Source organism: Hordeum vulgare, chromosome 6H (assembly GCF_904849725.1).
Source record: "Hordeum vulgare subsp. vulgare chromosome 6H, MorexV3_pseudomolecules_assembly, whole genome shotgun sequence".
Classification (NCBI taxonomy): Eukaryota; Viridiplantae; Streptophyta; class Magnoliopsida; order Poales; family Poaceae; genus Hordeum; species Hordeum vulgare.
In genome coordinates this window covers 407,145,992-407,164,990 of record NC_058523.1, presented here as the reverse complement: position 1 = coordinate 407,164,990, position 18,999 = coordinate 407,145,992, and the positions used below count along the sequence as shown (strand labels likewise).

The following is an 18,999-nucleotide window of genomic DNA, read 5'->3' as shown; positions in this document are numbered from 1 at the left end:
CACTGTTATATCAACTACCTCTCGGAGCTTACCTGACACAGACTCTATGTTCTAGCTACCTAAACAGACACTTTAAGGCTCGGTTAGCTTCTTTACCCTTCGCACTCGTCGAGTAAAATAAACAAAAGAAAAATGAAAAAAGGACCAGAACCTTTTAGATGGTCCTCAAACGGAAAAAAATTAGCTAAGAACTTTTCAAAACCGAAAAATTAAAATGACAACAACAAATGAGACTCTTAGTTGCTCGCTCTCGTCGCTCGATTTGTGCAAATTGGCGATGGGTGTTTGCTAATTCACAAAGCTATCGGCACTAGCCTCATCGCCTCCGCTCATTCTACGCCTAGGGGCGGGCATGAAAACGATCATGAAATAAATCAAATTCTTTGTTAATTAATAGAAGGGGCTGACTAGGCAGCGACGCCGCACCATGGTGTTCCGATGCAGCGGCTGTTATAGGCCTGCACATGCATGGTAAAAAAATACAGACTGCATGTATGTACGTGCTTTGAGTAATATTTTCCACTAGTACTAGCTAAGTACTGATATGCTGCCACAGATTCTTTCTCTCATCACCATGCATGCTTGGAATGACATCATCAAGTTTTTTTTAATGTTTGAAATTCAAAAAGTTTTATCTTCAAAACCGTTACTTCGATTGATGATCTGTTTTCATCATTGACTTTGTCGTAGCGAGATCTTCGAAACTAGATCCCATGTTGATATGTTTCGACATTTTTTTTCGGTTCGTACTTGCCATATTTTTTCAATTCACTTGCCATATTATCAACCACGTACTTGTCTGACAAAAAAAGCTTAATTGCCACTTTATTTTATGTTGTTCCTGTACTAAGTTTGTTGGTGCTTATAATTCTAGTTGCCATAATGTTTTGATGTGCTTGTCATTTTTAATTCTGCCTAGTTGTCATGTTGTCTCATAAAACTTGTGAGTGGTTATATAATCTAGTTGCCCCAAATATTTTGTCGTGCTTGTCATTTTTATTCTACCTAGTTGTCATGTTGTCTCATAAAACTTGTCAGTGGTTATATAATCCAGTTGCCCCAAATTTTTTGTCGTGCTTGTCATTTTTATTCTACCTGGTTGTCATATTGTCTCACAATGCTTGTCAGTTATTATAAAAATTAATTGTCGTGGTGTTTTGTTGTACATACGAGTCTTAATTCTACCTAGTTATCATGTTGTCTCATGAAAAGCTTGCCGATTGTTCTAAAACGTAGTTGTTATGGTGTTTTGTTGTATTTGTCAATTTAATTCTACTAAGTTGTTTCATATAAGCTTGTCACTTGTTGTAAAATTTAATTGTCACATTATTTTATAGCCCTTGCCATTTAAATTCTACTCAGCAACCGGTTATTTTGTGTACTGTAGGAGATTGAAAATAAAAAAATATATTTTAAAACAAATGAGTACTACTAGTAGAGTAGCACGGCAACAGCTGCCTCTCTACGTCACTGCTCCCTCCTGACACCACCAATTCTATCCAGCAGTTTTGGTTTTAAAGATACATAGTACTACAACACTTTGTATAGCAAATGCTAGATGAAAAAAAAGCATTGTATCAGACTGCCAGCTACAGTCCCTATGTGAGAAAAGCACCTCACTGCATACCGTAGAAAAATGCAACAACAACTTACGTTCACGCATGCGCGCATTGTCTATGAAAGGAATCTCGTCCGAGCCGCCGCACGGGAGGGCGGCTGTGCATCCTACGCTACTTAGATTTTTCCTTAATAGAATTAGCATTTTGTTAATTCGGTTTGAAAGCCCGGTGAACCGAAAAACCGAAGTAGTCTTTTTTTAGAAGAAAAAACCGAAGTAGTCGTGTCATAAATAATGTTTAGGCCATTGATTTGCTAAAGGCCCATGATTCGATGGCCCACATGCTGGGCTGGGCTGGGCGTGTTATGTGCTGACGTGCTGCAGTCCTACCCTAGTTCCCGAGCACACCCGAGCGGACCAGAACCGCCGCCGCCGCCGTCACCACAAGAGAGACCGTCACCGGCACGCGCCCTTGCTCGCCGTTCCTAGCTGCCACCGCACGACCTTGCTCGCCGTCGCCGCCACCCGCCCTGGTCGGCAGCGCCGCCGCTACACCTCCTTCCCTCCGGGCTCCTGCCCGCAGCCAGCACCGCTGTGTTGAGTCCAGCACCTTGAAGAATTTCTACCGTCCGTTCAGGATCGCCCGTCTGCTGCGGAGCGGGCATGAAGGCCGGGAGGAAGAACCTGCGTCGCGCGTGCCAGGAGGGCACCGCCGTCACGCTCGCCGAGGGCGAGAGCATCATGCAGGTCGTCACGCTGCGCGGCTCCAACCTCATCGAGGTACGCGCTAGCTTCTCCCACCTCTCTTAAAATTGTTCCGTGCCGCCGCCGATTCCTCATTCCTGCTGCCGCCGTGCTGGTGCTGGTGCTAGGTCACGGACGGCGAGGGCGTCAAGTCTCTAGCCCTCTTCCCCGCCAAGTTCCAGAAGAGCTTCTGGATCAAGAACGGTGAGTAATTTAGTGATGGCATGGCTTCGGATGTCGTTGGTTAGTTTATAAAGCTCAACCAGCTTTTGGCACTAACACCTGATGATGGTCTACTCTGAATGTGCAGGGAATTTCGTGGTTGTGGATGCTAGTGGGAGGGATGAGGCTCTCGAATCTGGAAGCAAGATAGCCTGTGTCGTGTCGCGAGTCCTCTTTCACGACCAGGTTCGCGCTCTTGAGAAATCTGGCGAATGGTGAGTTGCTGAATTCTCTGCTGCTCCCTGATTATTTATTGCCAACTACTTGACAAAGTAAACATTACTCCTTGGAGATGTATGCCAATGCAAGTATGCAAATTGTAGGATAAGTTTGTACTGGAGACCAATGATCACTTGACCAGTAGGCCCAGGCCCTGCAGCTGCTTCCTTTTCACACGTTACAGCTACTGCCCCTTTCTGATTTGCTACATGCAGTCTCTATGTTCGTTGCTTTCATTCATCTGCTTTTCTAGTATAGTATGCAAGATTGCCAGTTCGCCACAAGTCATATGTATGTCTGTTTGACATAATTGCTCTGCAACTTTGGGCTAAAATTAACTTGCCTTGAGTCATGACATCAGCCACCACTGCAGTTGTTTGTGTGAAACAGACCGAATGATTTGCTTGATCTAGTAAAATTTAGCAGCAGTACTTCATACAAATACTATATTGAATAATTAGCACTTGTTTCTCCCTAAAAATAATAATTAGCACTGGCTGCGATGGTTTTGTGTTTCACATCCATTCTGACGAGTGACGAGTGTCCCAATATGTACAATAGTCTTGAGTATTGCACCACTTCTAAGCAACTGAAGACTTCCTTTTGTTGCAACAGAAGGTGTAACAATACACCCTCCTAGCAATATATCTTAATTTCTTGTGTTTATGATACATGTTATCCAAGTGGCAGTAAGCTTGTTGTGTGTTGTATACCCAAGATGTACAATAACTTTCAGTATTGCACCAGCCCCAATTCTAGGCAACTGAAGACTTCCTTTTGTTGCAATAGAATTAGTAAGAATACACCCTCCTGGCAATATGTCTAAATTTCTTGTGTTTATGATAGCTGTTATTCGTACTGTGGTTGCTTGTAATCTGATATATGAGCTACTTCCCAGTTTGTGGTAGTTGGTCTGGCTGTTTTAATAATACTACCTCTGTCCCATATTAATTGACGCTCAAATGTATGTATCTAGACGTATTTCAGTGCTAGATATATCAGTTTGAGCTAGGGAGTACTCCCTCCGTTCCTAAATGTAAGTCTTTCTAGAAATTTCACTAGTGGACTACATACGGATGTATATAGACATACTTTAGAGTATAGATTCAATCATTTTGCTTCGTATGTAGACCCTTAATGAAATCGCTTAAAAGACTTATATTTAGGAACGGAGGGAGTATAATGTATGCATATGATGGCTTGGAAACACCATAATTTGTCTAACTTTCCAATTTTCTCAAAGAATGGATCAAATTCACTTTCCATGTGATATGCTGGTAGGTGGTAGCCAGTGCTTCATTTCAACAGCCTAAATGATTTTTTTTAGGGCAAACAGCCTAAATGGTTTGATTCTGGTTTTGCCTGCTCTGAATCTCCGATGAACATGAAAATGATACCAAGCACTGCTACTATATGCAAATGTTGATGTGATATAAATTGATGGCGAAATGCTGATACTCCCTCCGATCCATATTGATTTAGTACCTACTCCCTCCGTAAAGAAATATAAGAGCGTTTTGATCGCTACTTTAGTGATCTAAACGCTCTTATGTTTCTTTACGGAGGGGGTACTTGATAAAACCAGGATTGTTAGCTTGTCGTCCTCTCGATTGGGTGTCCTGATTCACTCACCTTTCTTATGCCAGGCCGGCTATCTTCAAGTCAACTCCCAATGGGTGGGCGACTGGGCCAGAAGGAACGACATCGCAAGTTGAGGAAGAGCAGAACTCTGATGAAGATGAAGATGATGATATGCCGCCACTTGAGGCTAACACGAACAGAAATAGACCGTTTGACGTGCATTCTGATACAGAATGTGACTCTGATTCTTGAACTGGTAGACGACTTGGGAATAGTCGTGGACGATGTCATCCTATGGTTACCGTCCACCTGTACACCTGATGTATTTATGCTCGTCAAGTTTGGGTGCGATACGATACGCTGCCCAATCTGTCAAAGATATAGTCAGTGCGTTTTGTCGACGTTAAGTGGCATGGCATGTTGAGGCTCGTCTACCTGTACCGTAATATGAACAAAACAACTATACTCCATATGTTGCACCTTATTCTGGATGTTATTCTGTCTGCTTCCTTTTCACCTTTAAAGTCGATCGAAAAGGACCCCAGCAATTTAATTAATTGCTGTTGAGGTACAAGTCGTGGATGTATGTCTTGTCTGTTGTTTTCCATTCCATTCCAATGTGGTGGTATGCAGGAGATTCAGTCAAATTTGATTTGATTGGATTATGCATGCATGCTTATTACTCCCTCCGTTTTTAAATAAAAATCTTTTTAGAAATTTCACTAGAAGACTACATACGGAGTAAAATATCTTAAGCCACATTCTAAAGGGCAGTGCTAGGCGCCGGCCCGAGGGCTCGTGCCGGTCGCACAACAGCCGTTGGATCAGGGCCCCCTGACCGTCAGATCTCGTCGCGCGAGCCCCCACCGTCCGCCATCCTTGCACGCGCCGCCGTCCCAACCCGCGCCGACCGCCTCGCCTCGCCTCCTCACCGTTGGTCGCCCTCACCATCGGCCGCCCGTCGAAGCATCATGGATGCAGCCCGTCGGTCTTCACCTCGTTTCGGTCGCATCTCATCCCCCTGTGTTGCAAACACTTGATAAAAAGTTTCAACCGTGTGTAGAAAAAGCTTCAACCGTTAAGAAAAACAGCTTTAACCAAAAACTTCAATGAGGGAAAGTTGCAAACGTTGACAGAGAAAGCTTCAACCGTGTATGAAAAAAGTTTCAAACGCCGCTCCGACTGCAGCATCTCGCGTGGTCACTCCTCAAAAGTTTCAACCGTGTATAGAAAAGCTTCAACCGTTAAAAAAAAGCTTCAACCAAATACTTCAACAAGCAAAAAGTATGATTTGCCTTGCAGCTTTTTATATGTATGATTGCAGCTTTTTTAATCAACGGTTGAAGCTTTTTTTAATAGCCGTTGCAACAATTTTGTGTGACGTTTTGTAAACACTTGTATACGTGCGCCCCGGTCATGGCGGGCAGACGACTAGGACGACGGGCGAAAGCTGGATCCGGCGATGCGGACGGTCGACGGTGGCGGGAACTGGCGATTCGGGCGGGCCGACGGGGGCAGGGACCGGCGCAGCGATGGCGGCGGCGCAAGGGCGCGCGGATGATGGGGCGCAGCGCGCGAGCCGTTCGGGACAGGGAGGAGATCGCGGGCCGTTCACGATGGGGAGGAGATCGCGAGATCAACGACGCGCGTGCGTCCGGCCGAATGTTCCGCCGGCGCACGGACGGAAAACGTTTACCCATCTAAAATATGTCTAAATATATCCGTATGTAGTTTTTTAATGAAACATCTAAAAAAAACTTATATTTAGGAACGGAGGAAGTAGACATGCTTGATAGCTTGACTCGATGGTATCCTATATGTTAATTTGTCTGTTGAAATTTTGAATCTAATCATTTTTAGGGATGAAACTAATCATTCAACAGTATAACCCACCTCCATCCGGGAGCGGCGTTTTGGCTGTGTTCCTGGGTGAACAGTAACATAAAAAACACTAAATGTTTTCAAAAAAATCTGATTTTTTGTGGATGTTTGTGTTAGTGTGATAACAATAATGCTAGTTCTATAAAGACTTACAAAGGTTTACTTAGCCTTCTAAACTAATTCTCTCCCCCCCTTCGATTTTCAGGGGGGTTAAGCCCCTCATCCCCCTATTACCAATCACAATCTTCCACGTTAGTTTGTAAGTAAATTTTTTATGTAAATCTTTGTAGATGTAGCATTACTTGTGTTGTAAACATGTGTGATAATTTTCATATGAAACGGAGCAGCAGTGTTTCGTCAGTGAAAAAACAAATTTAAGGTGACATTTAGGAGTAATTTTTGGTGTTTAATTTATTTTTTTACACCGGCCAAAATGATTAACTTGTTTGCCTCAAAATTTGCATGTAACATTTGCATGTGACTAAGTAAGAACACATAAAAATGTCTTTACTTTTTCAACATTTAAAAATTTACTTTTGAGCCGGGGAACACGGAGCCGAATTGAATTTCCGAGCTCAATCCATTACATATACTAGTATCTGCTATTTGAACAGCTAGTCATTTAAATTTAAAAACATGGCTCTAGCTCCCTGGTTCGTGTCAGTCTCTTGTGCTCCCTCTATAAACTAATATAAGAATCTAAGCGGCCTTATACTATTAGTTTATACTCCCTCCATCCTAAATTTTTTGTCTTTGTTTTGTCTAGATATGAATGTATCTAGTCATGTGTTAGTATTTAGATATATTCATTTCTAGACAAACGTAAGACAAGAGTTTTGGGACGAAGGAAGTACTAAACATCAATCCATATGAGAGAACAAATTAAGCTACATTGTCAACTTTAGAGGAGCAGGACCCATATGGCAGCTGTTGGTCGAACCACGGCCCAGAAAAACTCTTTGCGAGAGTTTCCTCTCGACCTGCTTAAGGCGACAAATAGTCACCTCGGTTCACGAGTGTCAAAATGAAGACTTTCCACAGAGAATTCGTGCAAACGGCCTGACCCATTTACCAGGCGACAAGAGAACGTAACTAAGAATGTCAAAAAAGAGAGCAAACAGCCTTATACTATTAGTTTATACTTCCTTCGTTTTAAAATTCTTGTCTTACGTTTGTCTAGAAATGGATGTATAATATACATCCATTTCTAGACAAACGTAAGACAAGAATTTTGGGACGGAGAAAGTACTAAAAATCAATCCATATCAGAGAACAAATTAAGCTACATTGTTAACTTTAGAGGAGCAGGATCCATATGACAGCTGTTGGTTGAACCACGGCCCGGAAAAATTCTTTGCGAGAGTTTCCTGTCGACCTGCTTAAGGCGATAAATAGTCACCTCGGTTCACGAGTGTCAAAATGAAGACCTTTCGTAGAGAATTCGTGCAAACGGCCTGACCCATTTACCAGGCGACAAGAGAACGTAACTAAGAATGTCAAAAAAAAGCAAACGGACTTATACTATTAGTTTATACTCCCTTCGTCCCAAAATTCTTATCTTTGTTTTGCCTAGATATGAATGTATCTAGTCATGTGTTAGTATTTAGGTACATCAATTTTTAGACAAACGTAAGACAAATTTTGGAAGTACTAAACATCAATCCATATGAGAGAACAAATTAAGCTACATTGTCAACTTTAGAAGAGCAGGACCCCTATGACAGTTGTTGGTTGAACCACGGCCTGGAAAAACTCTTTGCGTGAGTTTCCTCTCGACCTGCTTAAGGCGATAAACATGAAAAATGATTGAAAACATGAACATAATTTTTTTAAACAAAACATTTGTTCAAGTTTATTTATACGATGAAATATTTTGAAAAATATACAATCAACATTTTGTCATATATACGCCGAACATTATTTAACTAAACAATCATATATGCTAAAGAAAATTAAAATCACATTAACATTTTGGTGATACATAATGAACAAATTTTAAATATTTGTAATATATGCTGAATTTTTTGTAAGTACGCGTTGAATAATTTTGTGGCATACTTTGGGCGAATATTTAAATATGCATTGAACATTTTGTGATATTTGTTGTACAATATTAAATTGTGAATGAAATTTAAAAAGAAACAAAATTTGAAAATCATGGAGCAAATTTGAAATCACAATTAAAATTTGGGATTTCAAAACATTTTCTTGAAAACAAGGTATATTTTCTTGGAAAAATGATCAAGTGAAAGAAAAGGGAAAAAGAATCAGAAACATAAACAAAAAACAAAGAAAGAAAACAGAACCAGAAAAGAAAAATAAATTATAAGAAAAATGAAAAAAAAATGAAAAACGTCTAAAGAAAAAAAGAACGATTGAGGGAACCTACTAGAAGGTTCCTAAAACCGGATGCTTTCAAGAAGTGGTCCGCCCCGCGTTGCCTTGTTCGCACGCTTCGCTTCAGTGAAGTAGCGAGGATCGAAGTGTTGGAAATATGCCCTAGAGGCAATAATAAAGTAGTTATTATTATATTTCCTTGTTCATGATAATCGTTCATTATCCATGGTAGAATTGTATTGATTGAAAAATCAAATACATGTGTGGATATATAGACAACACACTGTCCCAAGTGAGCCTCTAAACGGACTAGCTCGTTGATCTAATATGGTCAAGGTTTCCTTGCCATAGACACGAGTTGTCATTTGATATCGGAATCACATTCTTAGAGAATGATGTGATGGACAAGACCCAAACAATGAATGTAGCATATGATCGTATTAGTTTATTGCTATTGTTTTCGGCATGTCAAGTATGTGTTCCTATGACCATAAGATCATGCAACTCACTAACACCAAAAGAGTGCCTTGCGTATATCAAACGTCGCAACGTAATTAGGTGACTATAAAGGTGCTCTATAGGTATCTACGAGGGCGTGTGTTGAGTTGGCATGGATCAATACTGGGATTTGTCACTCCATGTGACGGAGAGGTATCTCAGGGCCCACTCAGTAATACAACATCACAACAAGCTTGCAAGCAATGTGACTAAAGGGTTAGCAACAATATCGTGTATTACAAAACGAGTAAATAGACTTGCTCGCAACGACATTGAACTAGGTATAGAGATACTGACGATAAAATCTCTGGCAAGTAACATACCGATGAACAAAGGGAACTCTATACGGAATTGAATGAATCCTTGACATCGAGGTTCGACCGATAAAGATCTTCGTGGACTATGTAGGAGCCAATATGGACATCCAGGTCCTGCTATTGGTTATTGACCAGAGAGTGTCTCGGTCATGTCGACATAGTTCTCGAACCCGCAAGGTCTGCACACTTAAGGTTTGGTGACAACTTGGTATTAATGAGTTATGTGTGATGGTAACTGAAAGTTGTTTGGAGTCCCGGATGAGATCCCAGAAGTCACGAGGAGCTCCGAAATGGCCCGTAGGTAAATATTGATATATAGGAAGTTGGTGTTAGGGCATATTTCTTCATATGTGGTTTTGGTAATTGATGACAATCCCTATGGATTAATGGTTGCCTGAAGTTATATTTGAAGGATTTGTCCATAGGCACTTCTTGAAGTCCACCTTTTGGTTTCAAGGAGTTTATATGATGACCAAGGTGGTATTCAAGGTATTATCCAAAGAGTGCTCATAAAGACTCAAGGTTGATCAAGACTAAGTCAAAGAGTAAATCAAGTTGATCAGCACACAAAGCGTACAAGATTTACTGAGAGGGACCAAGTGATCCCGTGGTATGGTAAGCATTGTCCATTACGCTTTTGTGTACTAACCCATGGTCTTTGTGAAAGTTCTATGTGGGGTTAGGTGTGTTTCCATGGGCTTGCGTCAAGGGGAATATCTCATTGAACCCATGAAGTATGACATCAAGTGATGATCGTCGTCAAGATTGCGGTGTACAAGTTCAAGTGGAGCATCATGAAGATATCATGTTTGAAGCTTGTCGTCCATTGTGGTGGCAATGGACTTGTGAAGATGTGTTAAAGAGTAGCTCACCCATAGTGCAATATGTGGGAGAAATTTACAAGTCTTCATCGAGCCAGCGCAATCAAGAAAGGTCGTTCATCTTGAGGAAGCCAAAATCATCATCATCTAGCTCAAGAGGACTAGGTGAAGGGTATAGGTTTTCCCTTGATAGGTTTTTCTATTTTAGGATAGGTTGCTGTACTTGTCAAGGGGGGCTCTCAAGTGAGTAGCTTGATCGTATCGTTCGTTGAGAGCTCAAACCATTTGCATCCTTGCATCATATTTCTTGGTTCTTGTTTGGTGTTTCTCTTTGTTAGTTTTAGATCTTATGGTCATCTTCATGACAAGCTCGAGTTCATCGAAAACGGAGTCCATATGCATCTTCTATGATGTTTTTGATGTTGGAAGTTTTTTTTCGATTCTTCATTCATAGAGGTCTCACATCTCTATATCATTGTCATTTTCATAATTGCATGTTTTTAAGATAGCTCTTGTCGTCCTCAATCCAACAAGCTTGAGTTTGCTCAATTCGGAGCTTATATGCGAAAGTTATGGCGGTTCTGGTATTTCCTGTTCTCTTCGTGACTGGCCGGTTGTACCGCTGCCATGGGTGCTTGTACCGCTCAATCCCTGGGCGGTTGTACCAGCCCAACACCGGTCCACAACCGGTGAGGGCTATGTTTAGTTGTGGTAGTTGGGCGGTGGTGTCCCGGTTGTACCGCTATATTAGATATAGCCGATACTACCGGTTTCCCAAGCGGTTGTACCGCTTGGGCCTTAGCCATGCCCAGCGGCCAAGTTTCTGTTTTGGTGCGGTTCTTGGGAGATGGTTGGGCGGTTGTACTGCTATATTACATAAACTAGTTGTACCGCCTGCATCATCCGTTGTACCGTCCATGTGTATTTCTGCACATAACGGGCAGATTTGTGGGGACCAATTTAAGGGGGTCTTCTTCCCCAATGGATCCCCATCTCTTGATCTCCTTTTTGCCCCCCATTGCTGACCTTCTTAGAGCTTAGTAACTGTCAATCCCTACAATGATTCTTGCTCCTTTTTGAGGGAAACGAGAGAGGAGATCTATATCCACATTTCCACCAATCACTTTCTCCTCTAAGTGAGGGGTACCCTTGGATCTACTTCTTGGAGTTCTTGGTGTTATTCTTTGATCTTCCTCTCATTTTCCACCATAGCATTAGTTGTTGTGGTTGGATTTGGGAGTGAAGGACTTGGGCACTCCGTGCCCTTGCCATTGCATTTTGTGCATAGGTTTGAGTTCTCCACGGTGATACGTGGAAGTGAAGTTTGAGAAGCTTATTACCCTTTGGTACTTGGTACCCTAGAGATTGTTCTTCATGGATGCTTTGGCGTCCTAGAAGCTTGGTGGTGCCTCGGAGTTCAATCATTGTGGTGTAAAGCTTCGGGTAAGCGTCGGGGTCTCCAATTAAGTTGTGGAGATTACCCGAGCATTTGTGGTCACCTCGAAGCCATATGGCATTGTGGTGAAGCTTCGTGATGTTGTTGGAAGCCTCCAATTAAGTTTTGGAGATTGCCCCAACCTTGTTTGTACGGGTTCGGTGACCGCCCTCAAGGGTCCCTAAGTGGAATCACGACATCTTGCATTATGGGACGGCGTGAGGAGATTACGGTGGCCTTAGTGGCATCTTGGGGAGCATTGTGCCTCCACACCGCTCCAACCGGAGACTAGCATCCGCAAGGGTGTGAACTTCGGGATACATCGTCGTCTTCGCGTGCCTTGGTTATCTCTTACCCGAGCTCTTTACTTATGCACTTTACTTTGTGATAGCCATATTGTTTCTTGTTATTTATCTTGCTATCACTTAGTTGTTTATCTTGCTTAGCATAAGTTGTTGGTGCACATAGGTGAGCCTAGTTGTTTTAGGTTTTGTGCTTGACAAATTAAACGTTAGTTTTATTCTGCATTTATTCAAGCATAAACCATAATTATTTTAAAGCGCCCATTCACCCCCTCTAGGCGACATCCACGTCCTTTTAATTGGAATTTGAGGTTCAGAAATGTTCCAGATCTTACCGATTATGTGACGGGAATGCGGGAAGTGTTCCGGGGGTTCATAGGGGGGGCACTTGCCCCGGAGTGCCCCATGGGCTATGAGAGGTGGCGCACCAGCCCCTGGTGGGCTAGCTGACCCTCCCACGAAGGCCCATGCGGCCAAAGGCAAGTGGAGGGCAGGCCTAATGGTGGCGCCACCTTTCCTTGGTGGGCAAGCCACCTTGGCCGACGCCCGAAGCCCTAGGGCCCGCCCGCCTACACCCCTCCTCCTATATATGTGAGGAGAGGGAGGGATGCAACACCCAATGCCACGATGCAGCCTCTCCCTCTCCCTCTAGATCGTCTCCTCCTCTAGTTTTCTTGGTGTTGCTTGGCGAAGCCCTGCCGGGACAGCTACTCCACCTCCACCGCCACGCCGTCGCGCTGCCGGGGAACTCATCTACCACTCTGCCCTCGCTTGCATGATCGAGGAGGTGGAGACGTCATCAAGCTGCACGTGTGCCGAACGTGGAGTTGCCGTCCGTTCGGCGCTCGATGGGGAGTTCGTGGGACGGACCGTGATAGGATCACGTAGACATACCACTACATCAACCGCGTTCTTTAACGCTTCCGCTTAGCGATCTAGAAGGGTATGTAGATTCAATCTCTCCTCTCGTCGATGTGCATCTCCTAGATTGATCTTGGTGAGCGTATGAATTTTTTTGTTTCCCATGCAAAGTTCCCCAATAGTGGCATCATGAGCTAGGTCTATGTGTAGATGACATCACGAGTAGAACACAAAGGAGTTTGTGGGTGTTGATATTCAGATTGCTTCCCTTCTTAGTCTTTTCTTGATTCAGGGGTATTGTGGGATGAAGCGGCCCGGACCAACTTTACTCGTCCACGTACGAGAGACCGGTTCCATCGACTGACATGTAACTTTGTTGCATAAGATGGCTAGCGGGTGTCTGTCTCTCACGCCTTAGTTGGATCGGATTCGACAAAGGTGGTCCTTGTAGAAGGTTTAGTAGCAACTTGCATATCACCGTTGTCGTTTTGCATAGGTAAGAAGCATTTTTTCTAGATACCCATAGTAGCCACGTAAAACATGCAACAACAAATTACAGGACGTCTAACTTGTTTCGCAAGGTATGTTGTGATATGATATGGCCAAAGACATGATAATATATATTTGATGTATGAGACGATCATGTTGTAATAGTTAATATCGACTTGCATGTTGATGCTACGACAACCGACATGAGCCATATTGTTGTCTTTAATTATTATGACATGCGTGTCAATCATTAAGCTCTATGTAATGCTTTACCGCTAAACGGTAGCAATAGTAGTAGAAGCATGGTTGGTGCGACAGCCCTGACGGCAACACGATGATGGGATTTGGAGATCATGGTGGTATGCCGGTGACGATGGAGATCATGCTCGTGCTTTGGAGATGGAGATCAAAAGCACAAGTTCATGGCCATATCGTCTCACTTATGATTTGCATGTGATGTTAATACTTTTATGCACCTTGTTTTGCTTAGGACGACGGTAGCATTATAAGGTGATCCCTCACTAAAATTTCAAGATAGAATTGCATTCTCCCCGAGTGTGGACCATTGCGAAAGTTCGTCATTTCGAAGCACCACATGATGATCGGGTGTGATAGATTCTACGTTCGCATACAACGGTTGCAAGCCAGTTTTGCACATACGGAACACTCAGGTTAAACTTGACGAACCTAGCATGTACAGACATGGCCTCGGAACACAAGAGACTGAAAGGTCGAAAATGAGTCATATAGTAGATATGATCAAGATGAATATGTTCACCATTGAAACCATCTCATCTCACGTGATGATCGGACTTGGGTTGGTGAATTTGGATCATCTCACACTCGAATGACTAGAGGGATGTCAACTTGAGTGGGAGTTTTTAGTGATATGATTAACTAAACTAATTATCTTGAACAATAGTCTAAGTAATCTTTGCAAATTTATGTTGTAGATCAATGGCTCGCGCAATAGCACTCCTGAATTGTAATGCATTCCTATAGAAAACCAAGTTGAAAGATGATGGAAGTAACTTTGTAGACTGGGCCCGTAATCTGAGGATTGTCCTCACGGTTTCCCAAAAGGCTTATGTCCTTGATGCACCGCTTGGTGAGGCACCCCCTCCCGGCGAATGAAGATGTTATGAACGTATGGCACGCACGTTCTGATGACAACTCAATAGTTTAGTGTGCATTCTTGTATGTCTTAGAACCGGGACTTCAAAGACGTTTTGAACGTCATGAAGCATGTGAGATGTTCCGGGAGTTGAAGTTTATTTTTTAAAGAATGCCTAGATCGAGAGCTATGAGACCCCCCATAAGTTCTATGCTTGCAAGATGGAGGAGAACGGGTGTGTCAGTGAGCACATACTCAAAATGTCTGGGTATTCCAACCGTCTGGCTGAGTTGGGAATTATTCTCCCGCCGGAGGCAATCACTAGCAGTGTTCTTCAATCACTGCCACCTAGCTACAAAAGCTTTGTGATGAACTATAACATGCAAGGGGTGAAAAAATCAGTCACCGAGCTATTTGTGATGCTGAAAGTCGCTGAGTCAGAAATTCACAAGGAGCATCAAGTGTTGATGGTCAATAAAACCACTAGTTGCAAGAAAAATGGCATGTGCAAGAAGAGTAACTCTAAGAAGAGTGGCAAAGCAGTTACTCCTCCCGTGAAGAAACCCAAGGTTGGACCCAAGCCAGAAAGTGAGTGATTACATTGCAAGGGAAGTGACCAGTGGAAGTGGAACTACCCCAAGTATGTGTCGGACAAGAAGGCGGCCAACACCAAACAAGGTATATATGATATACATGTTATTCATGTGTACCTCACCAACTCTCATTGTAGTGCGTGGGTATTTGATACCGGTTCGGTTGCTCACATTTGCAACTCAAAGCAGGAACTATCAAATAGATGGAGGTTGGCGAAGGATGAAGTGACGATGTGCGTGGGAAATGGTTCCAAGGTTGATGTGATCACTATCGACACGCTCTCACTTCAGTTACCATCGGGATTAGTGATGAACCTGAATAATTGTTATTTTGTGCATGCGTTAAGCATGGATATTATATCTAGATCTTGTTTATTGCGAGATGGTTACTCATTTAAATCAGAGAATAATGGTTGTTCTATTTATATGAGTAATATCTTTTGTGGTCATACACCCAATGTGAGGGGTTATTCTTATTGAATCTCGATAGTGATAGCACACATGTTGATAACATTGGTGCCAAAAGATGTAAAGTTAATAATGATAGAACCACTTTCTTGTGGCACTGCCGCTTAGGTCATATTGGCGTAAAACGCATGAAGAAGCTCCATGCTGATGGACTTTTGGAGTCACTTGATTTTGAATCACTAGATACATGTGAACCATGCCTCATGGGCAAGATGACTAAAACCCCGTTTTTCAGAATAATGGAGCGGGCAAGTGACTTGTTGGAAATCACACATACTGATGTGTGCGGTCCGATGAGTAGTGAGCTGTGTGGTGGATATCGTTATTTTCTCACCTTCACTGAAGACTTAAGTAGATATGGGTATATTTACTTAATGAAACACAAGTCTGAAACGTTTGAAAAGGTCATGCAATTTCAAAGTGAAGTTGAGAATCGTCGTAACAAGAAGATTAAATTCCTACGATCTTATCGAGGAGGAGAATATTTGAGTTATGAGTTTTGCACTCACCTAAGACAATGTGGAATTGTTTCACTATTGACACCGCGTGGAACACCACAGTGTAATGGTGTGTTCGAACATCGTAATCGTACCTTATTGGACATGGTGCGTTCTATGATGTCTCTTGTCGATTTGCCGTTATCGTTTTGGGGTTATGTGTTAGAGACAACCGCATTCACTTTAAATAGGGCACCATCTAAATCTGTTAAGACAATACCGTATGAACTATGGTTTGGCAAGAAACCGAAGTTGTCATTTCTTAAAGTTTGGGGATGCGATGCTTATGTCAAAAAGCCGCAACCTGAAAAGCTAGAACCCAAAGCGGAGAAATGCGTTTTCATAGGATACCCAAAAGAGAAAGTTGAGTATACCTTCTATCTCAGATACGAAGGCAAAGTGTTTGTCGCTAAGGACGGAACATTTCTTGAGAAATAGTTTCTCTCAAAAGAATTGAGTGGGAGGAAGATAGAACTTGATGAGGTTGTTGAACCTTTACTTCAACCAAAGAGTAGCGCAATGCAGAAAGATGTTTTTATGGAGCCTACATCAACTGAAGAGGAAGCTAATGATGATGACCATGGAGCTTCAGATCAAGTTGCTATCGAACCTCGTAGGTCGACAAGGGTATGCACTGATCCTTAGTGGTACAGTAACCATGTCTTAACAGTCATGTTGTTGGACAAGAATGGACCTACGAGCTATGGAGAAGCAATGGTGGGTCCAAATTCCAACAAATGGTTAGAGGCCATGGAATCCGAGATAGGATCCATGTAGGAAAACGAAGTATGGACTTTGGAAGTATAACCTGAAGGGCGAAAGGCCATTCAGAATAAATGGATCTTTAAGAAGAAGACGCTCGCGGACGGTAATGTCATCGTCTATAAAGCTCGACTTGTGGCAAATGGTTTTTCACAAGTTCAAGGATTTGACTACGATGAGACTTTCTCACCTGTAGCGATGCTTGAGTCCGACTGAATCATGTTAGCAATAGCTGCATTTTTCGATTATGAAATTTGGCAGATGAATGTCAAAACAACGTTCCTTAATGGTTTACTTAAGGAAGAGCTGTATATGATGCAACCAAAAGGTTTTGTCGATCCATAAATGCTGAAAAAGTATGCCAGCTCCAGTAATCCATTTATGGACCGGTGCAAGCATCTCAGAGTTGGAATATGTGTTTTGATGAGGTGATCAAGGCGTTTGGGTTTATACAAGTTTATGGAGAAGCTTGTATTTACAAGAAAGTGAGTGGGAGCTCTATAACATTTCTAATATTATATGTGGATGACATATGCTGATTGGAAACAATATAGAATTTTGGGAAGCCTAAAATAATATTTGTACAAGAAGTTTTGAATGATGGACCTAGGAGAAGATGCTTTCGTATTAGACATCAAGATCTATAAAGATAGTTCGAGATGCTTAATAGGACTTTCACAGAGCACATACCCTGACAAAGTTTTGAAGAACTTCAAAATGGAACAGTCCAAGAAAGGGTTCTTGCATGTATTGGAAGGTGTGAAGTTGAGTAAGACTCAATGCCCAGTGACTACAGAAGATAGAGAAAAGATGAGTATCGTCCCCTATGCTTCTGTCATAGGCTGTATTATGTATGCAATGTTGTGCACAAGACGTGATGTCAGCCTTGCCATAAGTATGGCGGGAAGGTTTCAAAGTGATCCATGAATGGACATCGGACAGTGGTCAAGAATATCCTTAAGTACCTGAAAAAGACTAAGGAAATGTTTCTCAATTATGGAGGTGATCAAGAGCTCGTCATAAAGGGTTAGTTGATGCAAGCTTTGACACTGATCCGGGTGACTCTAAGTCTCAAACCGGATACGTATCCTCAATGGGGGAGCGGTAAGCTGGTGCAGTTCCAAGCAAAGCGTGGTAGTTGACTATACATGCGAAGCGGAGTACATAGCTGCCTCGGAGGTGGATAAAGAAGGTTTATGGATGAAGGAGTCCATGACAGATCTTGGAGTTGTGCCCAGTGCACTGGTGAAAAGACCTCGATGACGCCTAGAGGGGGGGGGGGGTGAATAGGCTATTTAAAAACTTCTTCGGATTTGGCTTGAACCTAATGCGGAAATAAACTAAGAGGGTACTTGTTAAGCACAAATCCTAAATGCACTAGGCACTGCAACGTGTATCAACAACACGATCTACCAAGATGGACACAATACAGTTAGTAACAAGCACAGGTAAGTTACACAAACTTAATTGAGCTATATCACACGACAAGTAGGTGAACAACACAAGATACTAGATCACACTATATCAACATGATGTATCAAGGGATGCAAGTATGAACGTGTGGATATAGAGGGTATGCTTGAATGATTAATCTTGTACAAGAAATGGCCAACACAATATAATGAGCACAAGCAATATGCAATGTATGTATGCTCAAATAACACAAGTAAACCACAAGTAAGGAGTTAGGGTTAAGGATAACCAAGGTCACTGAGACGAAGATGTATCCCGATGTTCACTTCCTTGGAGGGAAGCTAGTCACCGTTAGAGAGGTGGATGTTACCACGAAGGCACACCAACGCCACGAAGGCTCACCCTATTCTCCCTTTGAGATAACACCACGAAGGCGTTTCTCAACCACTAGTGGTAAGCCTTTGAGGTGGCTTCCAAACCCTCACAAACTTTTCTGGGGGAAATCACACGAATTGATTCCTCTCCGAAGAACTCCTACCGCCTAGGAGTCTCCAACCTCCAAGAGTAACAAGATCACGGGGAATGCTCAAAACTTGCTCAAATCACAAATAGCTTGGGTTCAGAGAAGGAGAGGGAGACGATCTATCTTTTGATTGGAACAACTCTCAAAGGGGCTCACAAATGCTCTTGGGATCTAAGATTTGGAGTGAGCAAATGTGTGTGAGGTGGAAATGTGTTCTTATGAGGATAAGGCTGTGTTGGGCAACCCTCTCACGAAGTGGGAGGGGGGTATTTATAGTGGGGAGAGAAAAAGAGCCGTTGGGGACACTTTAAGTCACACAGGGTCCGGACGTCCGACAGTTGTCGGAAGTCTGGGCGTCCGCGAG

The 18,999-nt window shown here is 42.7% G+C and overlaps 1 protein-coding gene across 1 annotated transcript; it reads left to right on the top strand.

The window, feature by feature from the left end:
- The first annotated feature begins 1,956 nt into the window (after positions 1-1,956).
- LOC123403505 (probable RNA-binding protein EIF1AD) lies at positions 1,957-4,820 on the top strand. The gene is made up of 4 exons (XM_045097436.1): positions 1,957-2,338; positions 2,431-2,506; positions 2,613-2,739; positions 4,390-4,820. The coding sequence occupies exons 1-4, from the start codon at positions 2,222-2,224 to the stop codon at positions 4,574-4,576; spliced, it is 507 nt and encodes a 168-aa protein (XP_044953371.1). The 5' UTR covers positions 1,957-2,221; the 3' UTR covers positions 4,577-4,820.
- Positions 4,821-18,999: the final 14,179 nt, after the last annotated feature.

Excerpts from the sequence above, each read along its gene's own strand:
- LOC123403505 (XM_045097436.1), top strand. The coding sequence starts at position 2,222 with ATGAAGGCCGGGAGGAAGAACCTGCGTCGCGCGTGCCAGGAGGGCACC. Across the intron at positions 2,339-2,430 it reads GCGGCTCCAACCTCATCGAG|GTCACGGACGGCGAGGGCGT; the intron begins GTACGCGCTAGC and ends TGCTGGTGCTAG. Across the intron at positions 2,740-4,389 it reads CTTGAGAAATCTGGCGAATG|GCCGGCTATCTTCAAGTCAA; the intron begins GTGAGTTGCTGA and ends TTCTTATGCCAG.